Source organism: Anser anser (assembly GCF_964211835.1).
Source record: "Anser anser genome assembly, chromosome: 9".
Taxonomy (NCBI): Eukaryota; Metazoa; Chordata; class Aves; order Anseriformes; family Anatidae; genus Anser; species Anser anser.
The window spans coordinates 24,469,991-24,490,504 of NC_139729.1; the positions used below are offsets into that span (position 1 = coordinate 24,469,991).

A 20,514-nucleotide genomic window follows, 5' to 3' on the forward strand; every position below is an offset into this window, starting at 1 on the left:
GGCAATCAGCGTTTTTGTATTGCCTTTGATGGGGTCAGGATTTCACGATGGAAGTATTTTATACCCCTGCTCTGCACTTTGCGCACTTGCTTCTGGTGGCTTTGCAGAGAATCTCCCCGGTTGTTGCTTTTGGTCAGGCTCTGACACCCCCTGTGTGCTGCAGGCACCTCCTCTGCTTCCAGAGGTGTGCCAGACACACCTGGGGTACTTTGTTCCTATCACTGCTGGCTGCCCTAAGTTTCGGGTACAAACGTCGCAGAATGAAAACTTACCAATTTTCTGAAATGGGTTTTGTATTGCATTTTTCTGAAACTCCCTTCATTTTCTGTCTCTCTTAAGAAGTGTTTTATTCCACACCTCAGTTCTCAGTTCCTCCTTGAGAATTTAACATCAAGGTATGGCCTTCACCTTTGCTCTGCGTCGTCTCTGGGTGGCACACGCCCTCTCCCAGGTGTCTCTCTCTATTTCACATCTATTCGGGTGCTTGTCCCTGTGACACGGCCTTACGGGGACCAATGTATGTCACAGAATTCCCTCTCCTGACAAGAGGAAGGAGGACCCACTGACCTCAAGGAACCAGCGGGTCCTCCGGTAGAAGTGAGGCCCGGATCTGGCTTTAGGCCTTCCTGTTCCACTCTTCCAACTACACAGCAAAAAAATGAAGCATCCAGAAGAGCACAACTTTCATTTAAGTGGTTGGTTCTCTCTTGAGGGGAAATCTGGTGCCCCGGGGAGCACTGTGGGTGTGGGATTTGGGACCCCAGCCCAGGGCTGGTCCTCAGGCCCTTCCCACTCCGCTGGCCGTATCCTCTCCTCATACAGGGAGAACATAACCGGGCACAACCAGTCTTAAACAGCCCTGTTAATCAACTACTTGTGGGGCTGGCTCCTGCGGGGTTCTGGCCCTGCTGTCCTCTGCAGCCCTGTGAATGACACAAATGTCCCCCCCAGCCCCATTGTTTCGGGGAAGGAGGGGCTGGCACCTCCCCGGCAGTGCACGCAGCATCTGCGCTCTCCTGGGGACTCTGTGCTGCTGTCAGGCCCAGGAATAGCTAAATGCGTTTTTCCTGGTACGTGATTCACCGAGCCAGCAGCAAGATACCATCTTGTCCTTTGTGTTCGGGCTGGGTGACATTTTCTTCTCGCTTGGGCAGCCCAGCCCCGTTCCTCCTGGAGAGGGCAGGGAGCCTGCTTTTGTTTGGTGCACGTGGTAGGTGCCATGCTCTGGAATACAGGGGGAAAGGGCTGATTTTGGAGTACCTAGTGTATAGTCACAGAACGGCACCTGGCTTTGCTTTCCTTCCCTGTGAGTGTTGGGTAGTGGTCATTTTTGGTCGATACTTATTTTGGCCACTTGTCATTAAATGCGATCAAACATTTGTTTTCATGGATGTGTGCGAATCTATACATGTGCTGGCTCGTACCCCTCCTCGCATGCATGCACGGACTGCTGCTATTTTGGTTTGCTATTTAGGAGCCCGGAGAAAAGAAGCAGGAGGGAGGGAGAGCTGATTTTCCATCATGTGGAAAGTGCTTGGGAAGGTCACTTTTGCAGTTCCAAATGCACCTCGTATTGCAAGCTGATATGCAAGGGGGCTAATTTGGAAAAAAGAAAAAAATACCACTTTTGGCATTTGCGAGGCTTTCTGAAGGTGGTTCTGGGGTCTGCAGCGAGGGCAGTTCCTGTCATCTAAAGGCTGTGTTTGTTGCTTAAATACTTTCACAGCAAATATTGCAGAATTCGGTATGTGGATGGAGTTTGGCTTCTTAAAATATGGAATTAAGAGTTATGGAAAAATGGACTCTGTACTCACAACCCTTCAGTTTTGGAGGGCCAAATACCCACTGATTGTATGAGATTATATATCATAGCAGAGTATATGTACTGATAACATGAAAATAATGAAATTAAGCAGATAAGATGCTCTCTGAAGCAGCGATATGCCCCAGAAGAGACGGGGCACACCGTGCCTCAGAGCATTTATTATTATCAAATGTTCATGAAAGGGGCACGGGTGGCTCTTGTATGGAGGCACCATTAAAACTATAGGGCATCATTTTAGGTTTGGACAAAGCTGTTCATTTGGGGGGAAGTTTTAAGAAAAATCTACCCATTTGTGGGGGTTTAAAGAGTTTGGTTTGCTTATTTACTTTGGATTTTTGTGTTCACTTTCATCCCCTTTTGTACTTCCTTGGACAAAGTCCAAACAGTCGGAGTAACTACAGAAAAGCTGTTCTCACCACAGGGAAATAATGTATTATGCTAATTCCAATTAAAGGAAATTTCTTAAACTGCAAATATAGCCTTCAAGAGAGAAATGAAAAGTGTGGAAATTAACATTCTTGCCAGATTTCCAGCTCCATTCTGCATACTCAGGGGGTTTGGGTCAGGCTCAGATAAGCATCCAAAATTTTGGGATGTTTATCCAAACCTTATTTCTAAACCTTCTAAGTTCACTCCCGACTAATCATAATGGAGTTAGTGGTAGCAGGATATGAATGTACAACATTTAGCTTAGGAATTGGCAGCTCCTCATCATTTCACAGCTTTGACCAAATATCAACTCTGCTAACCAAAACAAAATAAAATAATGCCTTGAGTTGGTCTCCAGCCATACCACCTTGTGCTGCAGCCCTGGAAGATCTTTCAAGCAGGGCTGGGCCAAGACAGGCTTTGGCTGGGGGACCTCCTGGGAAAATATTGGTGTTACTGGAAGCATCCTTCGTGATCCAGGAGGTGACACTTTCCCCAGACTGGTGTTGAACCTGCTCAATGGTTACATGCACAGAGGTGCCCCTACAGATTCGGTAAATTTCCGAGGGCTGGTGGGTCATTAAATATATTTTCTGAAGGGCTCGGATGTTGACTCCACGTCCACCCGAAATGCTTGTGCAACAACTGCCAGGCTTCCAGCTGGAAGCGGCGGTCCTCACTTCCCGCACAGGCTGCCCGCTCCATCCCGGAGCCGTCTGCCTTGTAGGACATGAAGGATGTGAGCTCCATGCAGAGTTTAATTTCATAAAGTGTTTGGAATATTTTTTCAATGAAGCAAGTAGAAGATTACTGAGGGTCATGAATTAACTTCTGAAGAAGCATGATTTTTTTCTGTTTGTTGATGCTTTTGCCATCACACCCTTTGCTTTATGCATAGAGGAGGGGAGCTGGATCTTGGCACCCTGCTTCAGGCACCACCCAGCCTGCTGTACGCTTCCCGTAATGCAGCCACTCGTAACATTAGCTAAGGAGATGTCATAGATTTAACCCCCATGGATGTCACCCTTCAAAACACCATTAGTTTGCCCCCTATCTCACTTTTTCCACTTATATTTCATTTCGGTCAAGGGGCGGCACTCTTAGCAGGTGTACCTGAGCTTTATTCTGTCATTGAAATTCATGCCAGGATCGAATCCATCCAAGCGCAAACTCTTCCCCTGTAAAAGAGCACTGCAAAGTTCACAGGAGTTTTACCAGAAATGAACCTGACCGCATGAACCTGAGCCACAGATACATGCTCTGTCACCTAAAACCCCTTCAGATCGCTTAGCTTGCCTCTAAATTACAGATATTAAGTCTTCAGGGCTGTAATAGAGGTCATCCCATTGAAACTTCTGAATTAAAACCAAACAAACAACAAAATAAAAATAGCAACAATAAAACATAAAAACACATTAAGAAACGTTCCAAAAATATTTGAATATAGCCCTTATGACTACAGCGCATACTAGGATTTTGCAAATTCAATGATTACTCGTTTGAGATACTTGTGAAATACATTTTATAAAATGTTTCCTATATTCTTGCCATTTCTCTTGCATTGCCTTACTGAAATCAGCAGAAATAACTGTTTACTTTCTGCCAGGCCCTCTATTCACCTGTAGCATACATGTATAACCGCAAAAGACTTTTACAGTAGCAATCTGACAGTTTAAGCACGTTTTCATCTAATGTAGAATTTGGCAAGATGCGAGTTTCAGTGTAGTTTGTGCCACTCAGATGTCAACTTTTTGTTCATTAGGCCACTACATTAGCGATCTACACCATGTTCTAGAACTCTGCATCAATCACGTTTACTCTTTTTTTTTTCTACTTGCCTTCTCTTTCCAAGGGAAATGAGCAGCTCTTCATACACCGCTTTGTTCTGATCTCAGCACAGTCTGGCTAGTATCAATACGTTGCTCCTGTTTGATTTTGAAATGGGCATTCAGGTTAGGAAGTGGATTTTCTGTGCGTCTGTGTGTGCTATGGCATCCATATGCTGGAGCAGTTGGCTCGTGAGCATTTTGGCATCCCGCAGAGCAAAACCATGCTTCTGTCCCATATATCCAGTAAGTATTGCTACCAGTGTCATTGAGAGGTCTGTAATGATGAGACCAAGGATACGTGGAAGGAATAGAGGGAAAATATGAACTGCCTGGTGCTTATAAAAGTAGTTCTTGGGGGTCATAGTTGTAGCTGGTTTTGGTTTTAGAAAAAGCAGAAACAGCAGAAAAAATGGTTGCCAAACAGTTGTGAAGATGTGATGAGCTTCTGTATTTTCAGGAAGAAAAATCTGAAAACCATGTAACATGACTGCTGATAACTGCAGGAGGAACAAATGCTTTCCATCCCCAAACACGTTGCACCATCGGTGTTTCAACAGCACCTATTTAGACATTAAAAAGAAGACATTTTTTATTATGATTTCTGCCTTGGGCTCAGATCAGCATGTAGAAAAAAGCAAGCAGCAGTGTATGGTTGCTTGTCCTTCCTTCTTATTTCCTTTTACTCTTAAGTTCCTGAAAGGTCATAAAATAGAGAAATAAAAAAGTCAACTATATGTAGTTTTGTTAACTTTATCTTCTGAACATTAAACATTGTTTCAAATTTCTTACGGTACATAAAATGTTTTGCCTTGCTGTATCATGTATACAGAACTTCAAAAAGTGAACGAGACAGCTCAGAAAATGTAATGGATGTGTAAAAACAGCTCTTTAGATCTCTTGTTTTCAGCATAGCATCCTAAAGGTGCTTTTAACATGATATCTAAAGCTATTTATGAAGTCATTTATTTTTGCATGGTGATTGGGCTTGCTTTGTAATTAGCTCATGCTTTCTATCTTGCTGTAGTGTGTAAGCCCCCCTGAAATGTCGTTCGGTGTTCATCGACCCCTTTTTTTTTCCTTGGAGGAGGTATTCACCCTAATAACTTCCATCTCATGGCCACGGTACATCCTAGCTCCCTTTGGCCCCTTCTGCAAAACGGTTCCCAAACTGTTGCATTAGAATGGAGTTCAGAACTTCTTGTGGGGCATTTTGAGCATAAAGAAGTTTTCCTGTTTGCCTTAAATCCATCCATCACATGAATTTCGGCTGCTGTGCTTAACCACTTCTGCTCCACATCCTGTTCCCGTGGGCCACAGCGGAGCTTTGGGGGCTCGGCAGGGACGCAGCGTGCCGGGGCCGGCGGGTGGCCGGGGGCCTCGTTGGCCACAGTTAGCTGGGGTTTTGGGCAGAAGGGAGTTACTAAATCGTGGTTTGTCTAGCTGGGAATCTCTCGTGCATCCAGGCACGATTTATCCTGGTGCGAACCGATGTGAGCCCTGAACTGGGCACGGTGGCATCGCTAAGGATCTGTAACCGCTACCATCTGCATATATGCAACCCATTGAATTTCACAGGATTTCCCTGACGCACTTGCCAGCAGTAGCAATGACAGTGGTTTCCTCCAATATGTCAAGCAGCTCGCTGTTAATCCATCAGCACCAGGCTCTGTGTGCCAGCTGCTCGGCTTGTTCTGCTGCTTGCTGCAGCCGGGGTGGCCTTCGGGTGCCAGCACGGACCCCAGGAGCTCCCTATAAAGATATTTCTATATCAACGGGAAATTTTGCCCACCCCATAAGCCAGCACAAGGGGGAATTTTGAAGGCATGGCCACTAGGTGAGAAATATTCAGGTGCATTGCCCGTGGGGTAGCAAAGGCTCCTTGGGGAGCTGCGCGTGGCTCCAAAGCCAGCAGTGGCAGTGGGGTGGTGGCAGCTGTGCAGGGGGGTTATGAACTTTATCCTCGTGTACTAACGATCCTGGAGCCACACTCAAAACTCTTTGGGATGTGACCTAATGTGTGTTCAGGGGCTGGAGGGGGTGATGGTGGTGGGACCCTGCTTGAATTGGCCTGGAAGCACTGGGAGGCTTGGCAGGAAAGGTGCGGAGAAGAGCTTGATAAATAAGATGATGTGAAACTGAATCACTGCATAGAGATGCATCAAAATTATAAAATCAATAGGTATCGATCTGTATATATCATACAAATAACTGTGCCTGAAGAGTGCCCAGATTTAACATGCTGATTATACAGCAGTCAGTGGAAATACCTTGAGATCCAAAGAGCTATTGCATTTTAGTTCTGCGCTGCAGCTGAAACTGATAATATCTTAGTCAAGTCTCTCTTAAATTTTTTTCCTGCTTGAAGTTCTTGGTAACAAGTATATTTAATCAACAAAACCCAAAGCGAAGAACAGATTTTTGGCTCACAGAATACTCTTGAGCCATCCAAAGCTGGAGTCCAAACACTACAAACCCTTCTGAAAATATACACCTTTCATTCTAGCTTCCATTAGCTTTTACCGCTGGCCTAGCTCACGCTCAGGATCACTGCACCTCCCGTGGGTCCAGCGGCTGCTCGGCTACTGACGGGAGTCGCAGCGGGACAGCCCCATCCATGGCCACCAAAAACCTGAGGGAAATAGAAACTGAATACAGGTGTAAGAGGCTTCAGACCGGTTACTGCTCAGACGCAGGCAAGCCTTGTCTTTAACTTCCACCACGCTACCTCCCGTCTTTCCTCACAGATGGATGGTGTTCACTTTCCTTTGCTGGATTATACTTGCTGGGTGCATTTCTGGACATATACGTGGTATTTCGGAGTGAAAGCCTCAGATTTTATAAATCATTCAACCAGTTCAGTTTCTTCTTTCTGTGGTAGAAGTTCTTACTGGTAGAAGAGTATCTGTTTTAACACAGGTGCCTCACTTTGCTTATAAGGACCCCAAAGCTGCAGCTGCCTCAAGGCCCTGCTGCGTTTTCCAGCCCCTTGCCGAGGCTCAGCGGAGGCCGGTGCTGGGCTCTGGGCAGGCGGCCCCCCTTCTGCCCCCGGGGACCGGGGACGCTTGCGTTAGTGCTGAGTGACCCCCTGCAACACAACGTCGTGAACTCCAGCTCACATTTTTCCCTCAAAAGGGGGAGTTCTGTGTATCCTCTCCAAACCTCCTTCTGCAGGAGGAGTTTCCATTTATAGCACCAAGCAGCACAATGTGCTTATGTTCAAAGATCTGTTCCAAAGCATCAACGTCTCATTTCCAACGTTCAAATATTTTCCTAGCTAAAAAAAGGTGATAAAGTACAATTTCTGCTACAGATGAGCCATAGTAAAACATGTGGGGCTGTTTCCACTGGCAGAGACGGAGCAGACTCCCCCTTTTTGTGCATGGGAAGCCGCGAGCACCAGCGGGGAGATGGCAGTTTCTGTTCATTAGAGGCAAAGAAGTAAAAAGCAGCTTCTCGGAGAAGGGAAGTTATGGGAAAATACTGCACGGGGTTCGTTCCCAGCCTGTCGCTGATTTTATCCATGAGCAAATCTCCATACCCCATCTGTCCAAACAACACGCCGGTCTTCCTCTCGCCGTGCTGCCCATGCCAACTGCAGGCCGGTCAGGGCAGAGGCTCGTGTTTGTTATTTCTCAGCCCACAAAGGGCCCCTGCTTCAGCCAGGGCCTCTAGGTGCTGCTGTAATGCTAATAATGCTAATATTCATAATTCTGCTGGTGACAAATTTAGCCCAACATCTTAAGCTTAAATAAGTTATACGGAAAAATGGTTATAAAGCAGCCTCCGTCCTCATTTAAATTCTGCAGGTCATTTTGCATCTGCAGGACTCAGTTTATGGATTGATATGCATCTTATATATTGTATCTTGGGAATGTTTTCTCTATGAATCTCACACAAAATCTGCAGCATGACTTGTATAAAAAAAGCCACAGGAAAAAAATGCCTGGAGCTGTACCACTCACCTCCCTCCTCCTTCGCATGCACACATGCCTAACTTCTTTATTTTCCCCTTTGTTTTATCAGTATGGTGCTAAATTACCAAGTTTGAAATTTCTTCAGCAAATAAGGGATGCATGCCAGCACACAAGTGCCCTGAGGGATCTAAGTCTTAGGGGAAAAAGCCCTTAATTTCCAAGTTTATAGGTAGCAGCACTTTCCTGAAATTGGAAAATGTTCAACTCATTTATGAAAGAAATCTGCCACAAGGATATGCTGATGTTCATAGCTATTTCATTAATAACCCATTGTGATCAACACACATTTTTCTGGTTAGCAGAGCAGGTTTATTTTGACACCTGTATCAAATACATCCAGCCACCCTCTCCCCCAGAGATTTTCCTGGCAAGCAAAATATCCTTGCTGCTCATTACTGCACTCCTCAAGCAGGCAGGCAGAGGGATGCTGTGCCGTGCCCTCCCTGCACCTTTGCAAGATCCCCAGTGAAATACTGTCTTCTTCACACCCCTCCTTGGCAGGAGGAGAATTAGAGTTCCTAGGGGTTTCTTTGGGGTGGAGGGATGGTGGGTTTTGGTGGACGTGGTGGGTTTTGGTGGATGTGGTGGGTTTTAGTGGACATGGTGGGTTTTGGTGGACATGGTGGGTTTTGGTGGACGTGCTGGGTTTTGGTGGACGTGGTGGGCTTTGGTGGACATGCTGGTCTTTGGTGGACATGTGTTCTGATGGACATGCTGGGTTTTGGTGGGCATGATGGGCTTTGGTGGACATGTTGGGTTTTGATGGACATATTGGGTTCTGATGGACATGCTGGATATTGATGGACATGGTGGGATTTGGTGGACGTGGTGGGTTTTGGTGGGCATGCTGGGTTTTGATGGACAAGTTGGGTGTTGGTGGACGTGATGGGTTTTGATGAACATGTTGGGTTTTGATGGACGTGGTGGGCTTTGTTGGACATGTTGGGCTTTGGTGGACGCGGTTGCTTTTTTTGCTGCTCCTTCTCTGCTGCTCCAACCAAGATCTTTTGTGCAAACCAGGTAGCTCCCAGAGCAAGCCTTTTCGAAATGAGTGCTGCACCTTTATCCACGCGTGACTAATTTATGTGGAGAAGCACTTGAGCTGCGCGCTGAGCCCGGCTGCCGCGCACCACCCGGCTGGTTAAGCATTTACTGGTCATGCGTTCGCTCGGGACCCTGCTTTCCGCTCCGGGGCAGGGGCACGCTCGTAGCCCTGCCGACGCTGGGGACCTGGGCTGCCGAGTGGGCACCCCCGCCCCGAGAGCTCCGCGGCCCTGTCACGGGGAGCCTGCGGGATAAGGATCAACCTTGCGAGCACGTCCCTGGGCCAAATAACTTCGCATTCCTGACTTGCAGTCCTCGGACTTATCTACGAGCGTGACTCGAATTGCTGTCGGGATTTCAGCCTATTTATAGTTTCGTAACGAGGCTGTGACAAAGAGTTGTCCGGCTCCTACCCGCGGGCAAATAACATGGGGTGCTACCGGCAGGGCAGCAGGATTTCGGACCTTAGGGGGCTCCTCTCCCCTTGCTGCAGGAGGAGGACAACTTGTGGCTGCTGGAGCCCTCGCAGGAAGGGACGGTGTGCTGCTTTCCTCCGCCGTTCCCAGGGATGACGAGTTAATTCAGCCGGAACGACGTTAGTTCATCGAGTTTTGTGGTTTATCTGAAAATCGAATTCCGGTAATTTCCAATGCCGGCCGACTTAGTGCCCTTTTAGTTCAGGTTTTGGACAACTCCGGTCGATTATCACAATGGGTTTAACGTGAAACGTAGGTGGGATGAAGCTGGGTGGAAACCTCGTAGGCAGGTTTTCCTGGCGGTGTGCGTGTGCCCTCCTGGGGGCGCGAGGCACGTCCCGCTTCCTTCGAGCTCGTGCTAGAACCATCCACACGTGCACGTTTAAAACAGCAAATGCAAACCTGAAAATTTTAAAATGAGTGTTTGACTTTTTATTGGGTGATAAATTGCTTCTTACTCTTATAAAGTCCGCAGGTGTTTATGTCCACTCTTGTACGCCTAGTTAAAACTTGGGCTACAATAGGAATGCTTTGAAAATAGCCAGTCGTTCCTCAAATTGATTATTAAAATAGAATTACCTGCCATGCATCACATTAATCTTTGTAGTGTTAAGTTCTGCCCATTAACCCTCCCGATCCCTTTCATCCTGGCGTTTCCCCGGGCCGTTAGGTTCTTTCCCAGTTTCCATCCCTTTGCTCTGGGATCGTGCAGGGCCCCGTGCATGCCACGTGCACCGACCCCAGCCAGCGCTGAGCCGGGCCCTGGTAGGCTCCAGGCCTGCAGAGGTCTTTCAGAGCAGGCCCTGGGATTTTGGGCGAATGAAAAGCCCTGAAACTTGAACGATTGGAGGGAGTGAAGAGTTAACGGATCCCTGTTGAATTCTTATGCACCTAGATGCAGAGGAAGCCTGCAAAATCCCTTTACTTGGCTTTCCACCTCCTGGGTATGGTGCCTTCTGGGGAGGCTCCTCGGCCACCTCCGGGGTCATGAGAGCATTTCCTAGAGTTCTGCTATTTTTAGAGCAGCTTCTGCCAAAAAGCTGTGTTTCTGGGCAGAGAAGGAGCTGCCGCACGTGATGGGAACCTCCGGCCACCCCACGTCCACCTGCCCGCAGGGTCCCGCTGCTCGGCCCGAGGAGGAGCAAACTGGGCAAGCAGCAGTAGGTGCTCACTCGCCGTAGGTTTGTTCAGCTGCGGTGCAGCAAGTATGAATGGCAGCATGCTAAAAAATAAAAAAAAATCGGACTATTTTTCCATCATGTTGGGCATCACTGGTGGAGTTTCCCCGATCCTCCAGAATTTTGGCTTTCTTTCAAAATAGGAAAAATTAAAGCACAGTAAAACCCCCAGCTCCTGGTGGACAAGAGGCCAGCACCCACATTAATCAGCTGGTGCACTGAATTGTCCTGTATCTTGTAGGTGTTAAAACAAGCGAGCTACCAGGGGTGTTTTAGGTGACTTTTGGCTCAGGACACGCACGTGCCAAAGCCGGCTGGCTCGGCTGGGCACACAGTAACCGGGAGCGCGAGAAGGGTCTGAGCTCTGAGGCTTCCAGACTCTTCTGTAATGGAAGTAATGAACATTACAACTGAGAACAGCCACAGTCCTCAGCATCCAGTGCCAGAGCACGCGCCTTGGCAGGGGAACCGCTGGGAAGACTTGGGGTAGGGAAGCTGGGAGCGTTCTGCCCTTGGGGTTCCTGTTGCGGGGCCGGGGAAGGAGCGGGCGTGCAGCGGGAGGGTGGGCGAGCAGCAGCGCATCCCCCAGCACCTCGTCTTGGGCTGCCAGGGGCAGGGGTTGTTGGCAGCAAGGCTTTGTAACATCTCTTGGCCAAGGGATTGCTGCAGTTTCCACAAGGTTTCCAAACCTTCCTCGAGAAGCAAATTCACCCGCCCTCTGCTGAGGCCCGTCATTGACCCATCTTTATGTCTTACTGATGGAGAAGGTAAATCCTCCTCCTTCTCTTAGGTAACACCTAAAAAGATTCAGGCTCAAACCCCAGCAGCAAGCCTTGGTGCCTGCAAAAAAAAAAAAATCATCTTTCTCATCCATCTGCCCCTGCCCAGGAAATTTCCCCTTGCCCGTCAGCCGCCTGCACCCAGCACCCGCGGGGAGGCCCTGGGGGGATCCCAGTGGTGGGACGGGGGCGTGGGGACGGTGCCTCCGCTCCCTGCCCGCGTGGGTGCCGTGTGTCTGGACCAGACACACAATGCTGCTGGGCACCGCTGGGGGCTGCAGCCCCCTCCCTAGCACAGTAGCAGAGATCCTGCAACTTTTTTGGCCACCCACACATCCACCGCTCTCCGTATTTTATTTTATATAGGGATATGTTTTGTTTAATTTTCTTTCCCTGAAAGCAATCGGTATTTTTGGGGGGGTGGTTGCCCTGTGCACGTTCCCCGTTTCCAACCAGCCCCTCGCTGCCCAGCACTGGGGACCCCCAAAAGGGGATGCCCCACTGCTGGGGGGAGCCCCCGGAGCCCCCAGGCACCGCACGCCGTGCTTGGGGCACCCCAGGAAAGGGGTGCCGGGGGCGGCAGAGCTCCCCCACGTCCCGCCACCGGCCGGGGGGGGGGGGGGGTAGGAACCCACCCTCGAGCAGCGCCGGCAAAGCCAGCCTGACCCGAGCAAATGAAAATAATCAAAAGTAATTAGAAGCGTGCTGGACTGCTCCTCGGAGATCTGTGCGAGAGAATAAACATGCCGGAGCCCTCCGAGCCACTGCAAGGCCCATGTCGGAGCTGTTAGGTGCCCTGACCTTGTCCACATAAAGCCGTGATTTATGAAGTGCAGGGCACAGCAGCAGGGCTTCTGTCTTCTCCAGAAGAACCAAATTACCGAGGTGGAGATTAACATGCTTTCAGTTAGGCCCATTTCCAGACCAAGGGAAATTTTTTATTTACTTTTTTTTTTTTTTTACCTTTAATTTCCTCCTCCTCTCCCTCGCTCCAGAGCTGCCTCTGGCCGGGAGGGACGAGCGGGAGGGCAGGGGGCCGCGGAGGGTGGCGAAGCCCCGGCTGCCACCGCCACCGCCGCGAGGGCTGCGCCAGCAGCAGCTCCTCGTCCTGAGACAGGCAGCGGTGCCGGCGCTTTGCTCGATTTGATTTATTTATTATAATTTTTTAAGTCGGTGTCTGCGGCGCAGGGCAGGGGGGGGATTTGCACGCAGGATTTGTGCCGCTTTCCCTGCTCGGCGCTGCTTTCCTGGGTCCGTCCTGGGGCGCCTGCTCCGCCGGAGGGCTGCTGTTTTGCCCTGTTTGTTTTATTTCGCTGCTCCTTGCACCCCCCCCCCATCCCCGCTCGATACGCTCGCCTCGGATTTGAAGCGCTCACCACGGCGTTAGCCAGGATGCTCAGTGTTGTGTTTAGTCACCTTGAGAAACATAACGTTAAACCCCACTTAAAAATGCGGTTACGAAGTGGCTCGCTCTATAAACGCACGGATAACGCTGAGCCTACCGCGAGCACTGACGGCGTTCTAAAAAATCGCCGGCGACTCGTCTGCTTTTCCCCCATTGTCCTCGGCAGCGTTTGCCCACAGGAAGCCCATTAAAAGTGGACAGTGCAGTTATTTCATCTGGCTTCGGCTGAGCTGCTTTGCTGTGCTTTAATGATGTGCTGGAATGCGCGATGCCCATAGGGTCTCCATTATGAGAACTTTTACTTCTGGGACGACCATGAAGTTAAAGGCTTAAAAGAGGCATCAGCTTACAGCCTGGTGGGAATTACTAGCAGACTCGAGCACTAACTCCTTACTGCCTCCACTAATATAGCGACTTGTTTTAAATAAACAATTGCAAAAAGGGACCCTGTGGAAATATCGGGGCCTCTCGGAGCGCCTACCGAGCCGTCCACGGGGAGGGAGGAGAGGCCGCAGATGTGTTTCAAAGGCTCTGGCTGCAAAGAAGGAAAACACGCGGGGGGTGCGCGGGGCATTTGCTGGGGGGGGGCACTTTCCTCCTCCTCCTCTTCTTCCTCCTCCTCTTCTTCCTCCTCCTCCTCCTCGGCTCCAGCCAAGCCCCCTCGAGCGGCTCACGGACTAAAAATCGGGTTTTTCACCCCAAAACGAAAAGCGGCCCGGGGGGGGCCGGGGGGAGGAGGGGGGGGCCGGGGCTGCGAGCCGCCCGCCCCCGGCCGGTTCCCGGCCCCGCTGCCGGTCCCTGCCCCGCTGCCGGTGCGGGGGCTCCGTGTCCCGGCTCCGGGCACCACCTGGCGGCCGCAGGCGGGGCGGCGGCGGCGGAGCCCCGGTGCTGAGCGGCCCCGCCGCCGGTACCGGAGGCCCTTTTGTTTATCCAGCGGCGTTTCCTCCTTTTGTGGTAAAGCCGAGGGTGGGGGGGGGGGGGGGGGGGGGGGCTCCGGCTCCTCTCCGGGGCCTCCGCTCGGGCTATATGGGCTCGAGCAATCAGTTTCCCAGATTACTTGTATTTAATACACAATGCATCATAAAACAAATCCCTCATCCTGACAGGAAGAAAATAGAACAGCTCATAGCTCGAGCCGGTCCAATTTATGGCTAAATTAAAAAAAAAAAAAAAAAAAAAGAGAGAGAGAGAAAGGGAGAGAGGGAGGAGAAACGCCGGGCAGCTCCGGCAGCGGGCGGCCGGCAGCGGGGGGCGCGCCCCGGGTCCCCGGTGCTGTGCGGTGCCAGCCCCCGGCCGCGTCCCCGTCCTGCCCGGTGGCGGTGGGGATGGGAGCGGGGCTCCCTCCCCGGCTCTGCCCCCCTCCCCGCCTCGAACAATGGCCATTATCTGAAATAACAGTTCAATGTCACAGATAACAGGCCGCTGAGACGAATTAATCATCATCTCCTGGCAGCCGGCTTCTCGCCCTCCTCCTGCCCTCCCTGCCCGCCCCCCCACCCCCGGGAAAGAAAAATCGACTTTTGGTCGGAGAAATGTATTTGGGGGAGGAAAAAAAAAAAAAAGTGGGTGGCACTTCGGGATCGCGCAAGAAATATATAGTTCTGGCTTTTTTTTTTTTTTTTTAATTTCCCTGCCCTGTTCCCCAAAAGGCGCCGGTGCCCGGGGTCTGCCGTGCGCAGCCCGGACGGTGCCGGAGCCGGGGGGGGTTTGGGGGGGCTCGGGGCCGCCCGGCGGGGAGGTGGGAGCGGGGCCGGAGCGGCTCCGATCCCGGGATTCGTTAGCGCCTGAGTAAAGGGGAGCTGGGCTGGGAAGGGGAGGCAAGCGGGGAATAAGCCGGGAAGGGGGGGGGGGGGGGGGGGAGAAGGAGAAAAAAAAAAGGGAAAAAAAAGGAAGAAGAAAAAAAGAGGGAAAAAAGGGAAAAAGTGGGAAAAGAGGAAAAATAAAAGGAAAAAAAGAAGGAAAAAAGTGGAAAACTAGGAAAAATAAAAGAGGAAAGAGAAAAAAAGAAAAAAGAAGGAAAAAGGGGGGGAAGAGGAAAAAAGAGGGAAAAAAGAGGCAAAAAAAGAGGCAAAATAAGAAGAAAAAAATAAAAAGAGGGAAAATAAGAGGAAAAAAAATAAAAGAGGGGAAAAAAAAAAAGAGGAAAAAAAAAAAGCCGCGTTTCCCGAAGCCTCCCGTGGCAGTGCCGGCGATGTCGGCAGGAGCGGGGCTGCGCTGGCCGGGAGAAGCCGTCGGGGGAGCGCGGCCTCGCCCCCGGGGCGCAGCGACCCCGACGGCGGCCGGGGGCGGCGCAGGGACGGCGGCGGGGCCCCGAGGTACGGCGGAGCCCCGGCGATTTTGGGGGGGGGGGAGGCGGGCTCCCGGTGAGCCCCCGCCGAGGGGCCGGGCGGCCGCGACCCGGCGGTGACCCGGGGGGGGGGGGGGGGCTGCGGCTTGGAGCGCCGCCGTCCGGGGAAAGGGGGGACGGGAGGGGACCGGGGACGAGGGGACAGGGACACGGACACGGACAGACACACACACACACGGGGGGGGGTGGCCGCGGGGGGGGGGGGGAAGGACACGACACCGGGGCTGCCCCGCCGTAAGGGGCCGCCGGGGGAGCGGCGGGACCCGACGGGGTGGGCGGGGAGGGCGCTGCCCCGGGGGTGGGGAGGGGAAGAAGCGCCGCGGGCAGGCGGCTGGGGGGGGGGGGGGAGGGCAGGGGAGAGCCGCCCGCCCCCCCGCCCGCCCACACTTTTCTGCCATCCCCGGCGGAGAAGTGAAAGAAGTTTGTTTGGTTGGGCGCTGCGCGGCGGCGGCGGGTTTGTTTGCTTTTTTTCCCTTTTTCTTTTTTTTTTTTGGATTTTTGCTCCCTCTTGAAGAGGGCCGTGTGGTGGTTGTTTTTTTTTTCCCCCCCCTTTTTTTTTTTCCTTTCCCCGTCTCCCCCCCCCCCCCCCCCAAACCTTTCTGCCGCTAACTTTCTTCGCGCACACACACACTAAGGCAGCCGATAAGACCAGGAGGGGCCGAAAGGGGAAGGTGATGGCGAGCCGGCAGAAACCCGCCGAGCCCCGCCGCCGCTGAGCCCTCCGGGGCCGGCAGCCCCCCCCCCCGACACCCGGCCCCCCCCCTGCCGGCACCCCGGTCCCCCCCCCCCCCCTTTGCCCTTTCCCCCCCCCACACCCCCCCAAATGCTGGAGCCTCCCCCCGGCGGGACCCCGACGGCCGCGTTTGACGCCGAGATGTTGCCTCCAGCCGCCTGAAGGATATTTTGCCCTCCCCCCCCCCACCCCGGGGCCCCCCCCTTGCCCCCGCAGGCTCCGGGCGACTCAAGGTAAGAGCAGCGAGCGCGGCGCCGCCGCTCCCCCCCCCCCCCACCTCCCACCCCCCCCCACTCCGCCTTGCCCCGTCGGTGCCCCCCGGGCAGAGCCCCCCCGGGACTTCGGGGGAGGGGGGGGTGAGGGACGACCCCCCCTAAAAAAAAAAAAATACAAAAAAAAATAATCCGGGGGGGCATTGCGGGGGTGATGGGGAAGGGAAAATCACCCCCAATATATATATATATATATATAAAGGAGCGCAGGGCCCTGGGGGGGGGGGACCCCGGGGATGCGGTGTTACCGAAGCCTCGGGCTTTGGGGCCGGTTCTTTAGGTTTTATTATTATTATTATCATTTATCATTATCATTATCATTATCAGTAGTTATTTTTTGGGGGTGTTGTGCTCGCTTTGGGTGGCTTTCGCCTTGCCGGAGGGAGGGGGCGGCAGCGGAGGTGGGAGCCCTGCCTCGCTGGGGCGAGCGGCGGGCGGCCCGACGGGCGGACACACGGACGGACGGACGGACAGACAGACGGACAGACGGACGGAGGGGCCCGATCCTGCCACCCGCGGGGGGCGGCGGGGCCGGGCCGGGGGGGGGGGCGGTGACAGCACCTGGGCAAAAAGCTCCCGGTCCCGGGGCTCGTCCGCGGTGTTCTCCGCGGGGGCAGCGGCCTCCGGCTCCCCGTCCTCGCTGTGAGCCGGGGCTGGCACCCGGGGGATGTGGGTTATAGGGTGGGGGATATGGGGTGGGGGATATAGGGTGGGGGGGGGGCACCTCCAGGCATCCCCACGCTGCGGTGTGTCCCGGCTGGGCAGGGAGCATCCTCAGCACCCCGCCCGCCGGCGGCCTCGCTGCGGTTGTTTGCTGCCTGCCCGCTTGGAAGCGCTTCTCGGCACCGCCACCCGCTCGGCGTTGTTTTTCCTTTTTATTTTCGGGAAGTTCCGCTCGGGGACTCGCGGGGGTTGCCGCAGGGATGCGATGGAGGCGGGGGGGAGGCCAGGTGAGGGCCCCCCCCGCCCGGCGGCAGCACGGCCGGGCAGAGCGAGGTGGGAGCTGCAAGCGGCGGCAACTCGGAGGCAAAAGCAGGGAGCTCAGACGGAGCCACCGCCGCCTCTTTTAGTCGTTTCTGCCATACCCCCCGACGGGTCGTGTGTAATTAAAATCGTAATTTCAAGCCTAAATAGTCGCCGATGAGTGCCAGGAAAATCGGATGGCTCTTAAATGGCCAGTGTTTCTCAGCAATAATTAGACAACATCTCGATTACGTGTAGACGTTTGTCAAGCCATTTTCCAGTACGTTTGTTGTCCTTTCATTAATACCTGTGTATTCCGACCATTCAAAAAAAATAGATCTCACCGGAGGAGCACATTTCTGTCTAACTTGCCTAGCTTATTACCATTTGTTTATCTGAAAACCTGTGATTTATCTTTCGATTAGTATGCCCGGACAGCAACAGAAAGATTTACTCTTTCGTATTCTTCCTTTTAGATCTTGGATGAGTTTTGCAATGTGAAGTTCTGCATAGATGCCAGTCAACCAGATGTAGGAAACTGGCTCAAATATATCAAGTTTGCTGGATGCTACAATCAGCACAACCTTGTTGCATGTCAGATAAGTGATCAGGTATGTGGCGTTCACTTTCTGGGCTTATTTTTTAAGGAACTTTAAGGTGTCACTGAAAAAAAATAACAGCAATTCACAACAGATTTTGGCCTGTTTGCTGTTATGGCAGAAGATAAGGCACAGATGTGAAATGCAGAATAGAGTAATTTTGATTATGGGCTGCAGATAATACAAATTTTCTATTTTTCCACATTGTTATTCAATTCATAAACAATCTCTCTCTCCCTCTCTCTTTTTCTTTTTTTTCTAATCTTGTACCTGATAAAAATTGGGACTGCTTTCTTAGGAAGACAAAGCCAGTGTTTGCTGATTTTGAATTAGCAGCATTTTCTGTTCCAGTCCAACAGCGTTGCTAAATTAAGCCATTGTGTTAAGTAGAAACTTCAGTGTGAAGTTAATGGAAAGAGTGGAGGGGAAGATGCAAAACTGATAATCCTACCCATACAATGTCGTCGCCTGCACAGGGCTTGGGATTTGAATGCACACGTGCATAATATTATTATGCCTTCTCGAGCACTTTGCTCGAACTCGTCATACTTCTGTGCTGAACCGGGATCTTTAATGGTTTTCTTTTTCTTTTCATTTATTGCGCTTAAATCCACTCTTTGTTAGGCTGAAACGTTATTTATCCTTGTTGTGTGGCGGAGGAAGGACTGGGATAGGGGGGAGGAAGGACGCAGTGAGGCATTTTGTTTTCAATTATGCTGATGAGTTATTAGGTGTTTCTTAAATCAAGGTTTGCTTTAGTCTGCAGATAATGCATGCTGTTATGAGATATTTTACTGGGTGAAGTTAGGTTAGGAAAGCTACACTTCTTTAAACTAAAATATCTAAAATAGCAAAGCAACAACTGATGGTGTATTCCTGTTTCAAATTTAAACTTTGGTACCTGCGACGTAGCATTTGCTTCCTTTAATCAGTGTTTCATTTTTCACCACTTAATTAACTGCATCAGGTGAATGTTAAAGATTATCTTTAGCTGATTTAATTGCTTTGACAGTATTGAAAGAAGAATCACAACCAGACACAAAGCTTCAATTAAAAATCATTCTTTCCAATCAAATTCCTTACGTAAAGGAAATGAATGTGAGACAGTCTGCTGGTTCCAGCAGCACCACCGCATTATGCGTTTAGCTCCTACGAGACAGTTGATTTAAACCGGTTTACGTGAACTTTTTCAGGAACTATGACAGAGGATTTTTTTAATTTTCAACTTTTAAAATTCACCCCCGAACACGTGTAGCACAGAATGAGCCAGCCAACCGAGATATAATTTTATTTTTTTATATATATATAGCAGCTGGTTTAGCTAAAGAAGCCATAAAGATTATTAGTAAATGAAAAATACATTTTGCAAGTTGAAATATGTTTTACGCTGAAAAACGATAAATTCCTCAACGCAGAGCAGTTATAGAGCAGTGATACGAAAAGGAAACTAGAGCCTAATTGAAACAGCAAATCCAAATATTTTACGTTTAATAAGAGCTGGCATAAATAGGTAAGGTTAGAAATGGAATCACGTGAATTGGTAGGAGCAACTTACTGCGTTTGCGTCGGCATTGGTGCTCTGCTGATAACTCAAAATATACGCCAGGCTGTAACATCGGCATCTGCCGCTGAGACGCAGACACGCACAGGCGTTTTGACGTTTTTGGAATGAAAGTTATGGCGCTTGTAACTTTCTCTTTTTTAGTGTTTACATTTCTGAGATTTGGTAATGGTGGCTGTACTGCTGCCAATAATTTCTTTCATTCACTGGAGACTTGTTATTTATTTTGCACGGTATCGTGCTGTTCATAATTCCATATTTTTATGGCTTATTGTTGCCGAGATTTGAAAATTAAAAATTGGTTGTCTTTCAAGTAGCGCGTTGTGATCTGCGCGCTGTCAGCAAGAGATTGTTGTTCATTTGGCCCTCTGGAAACGCTGCAAATTTACCCACAAAATTGTACACATACTCCAGCGTTTTATGACCAGAGCCTAAAAAGTTAATGCTAAAAATGTGCTCTCCATTCTTAAAGCGAAAAAGCTTTTCTAACAGCTCCTCCTTCTGCTTTCTTCTGGCACAAGCTCACGAGAGGTAATATAAAATAGAATAGGAGGGCAAACTGGGAAATGGACGTTACATGGCCAAACGTGTCCATGTGCAAGGAGTGACAAATGCGAGTCAGGGCTGAGCGTGCATGCGTGTGTGCGCACGCTGTGTCAGTCTGCCCCTATAGATCCGAGGCAGAAAAAAAAAAAAAAAAAGAAGAAAAAGGAAAAAAGCATGGGAAAGGCAGAAGACGTGCCCGGGTGCTTGCAGGTAGCTGGAGTGTGGAGGCGATGCAGACCTGCAGGAGCGCGGGGTGTGGGCTGAGGGGGGGGGCGCACCCCTCGTCCCGGGGGGACCCTCAGAGTCCCTCGAGGCACGGGGAGCATCCCCGCCTTGGGAGCCCTCCTTTGCTCCTGAGGCACGGACACTTGATCAGCAGTAATTGTTCACCTCTAATTGCTTCAACTCATCTGTAAAATTCACAAGCAAACATTGTGCCGTACCTGAAAAGGTAAAAGATCCTGCCAGCACTCTGAGCCTCGCGCTGGCCACAAGTTTATGCTACTAAATTCAGGCTTGACTGACAGACAGGTATGATTCCCAGACTGCTTGAG

The 20,514-nt window shown here is 51.0% G+C and overlaps 1 protein-coding gene across 18 annotated transcripts in view; it reads left to right on the forward strand.

The window, feature by feature from the left end:
• Positions 1 to 20,514, forward strand: part of MECOM (MDS1 and EVI1 complex locus) — a 318,806-nt gene that overhangs the window by 254,261 nt on the left and 44,031 nt on the right. For 9 of the 18 annotated variants that reach the window (XM_083848497.1, XM_083848486.1, XM_083848500.1 and 6 more), the window contains exon 3: positions 17,731 to 17,865. In XM_083848497.1, the coding sequence (XP_083704623.1) occupies positions 17,731 to 17,865 (135 nt within the window). Of the gene's footprint in view, positions 1 to 15,200; positions 15,255 to 15,745; positions 16,253 to 16,635; positions 16,934 to 16,997; positions 17,535 to 17,730; positions 17,866 to 20,514 lie in introns of those variants that run through there. The other 9 variants (XM_083848504.1, XM_083848493.1, XM_083848506.1 and 6 more) reach the window with 8 other exon arrangements.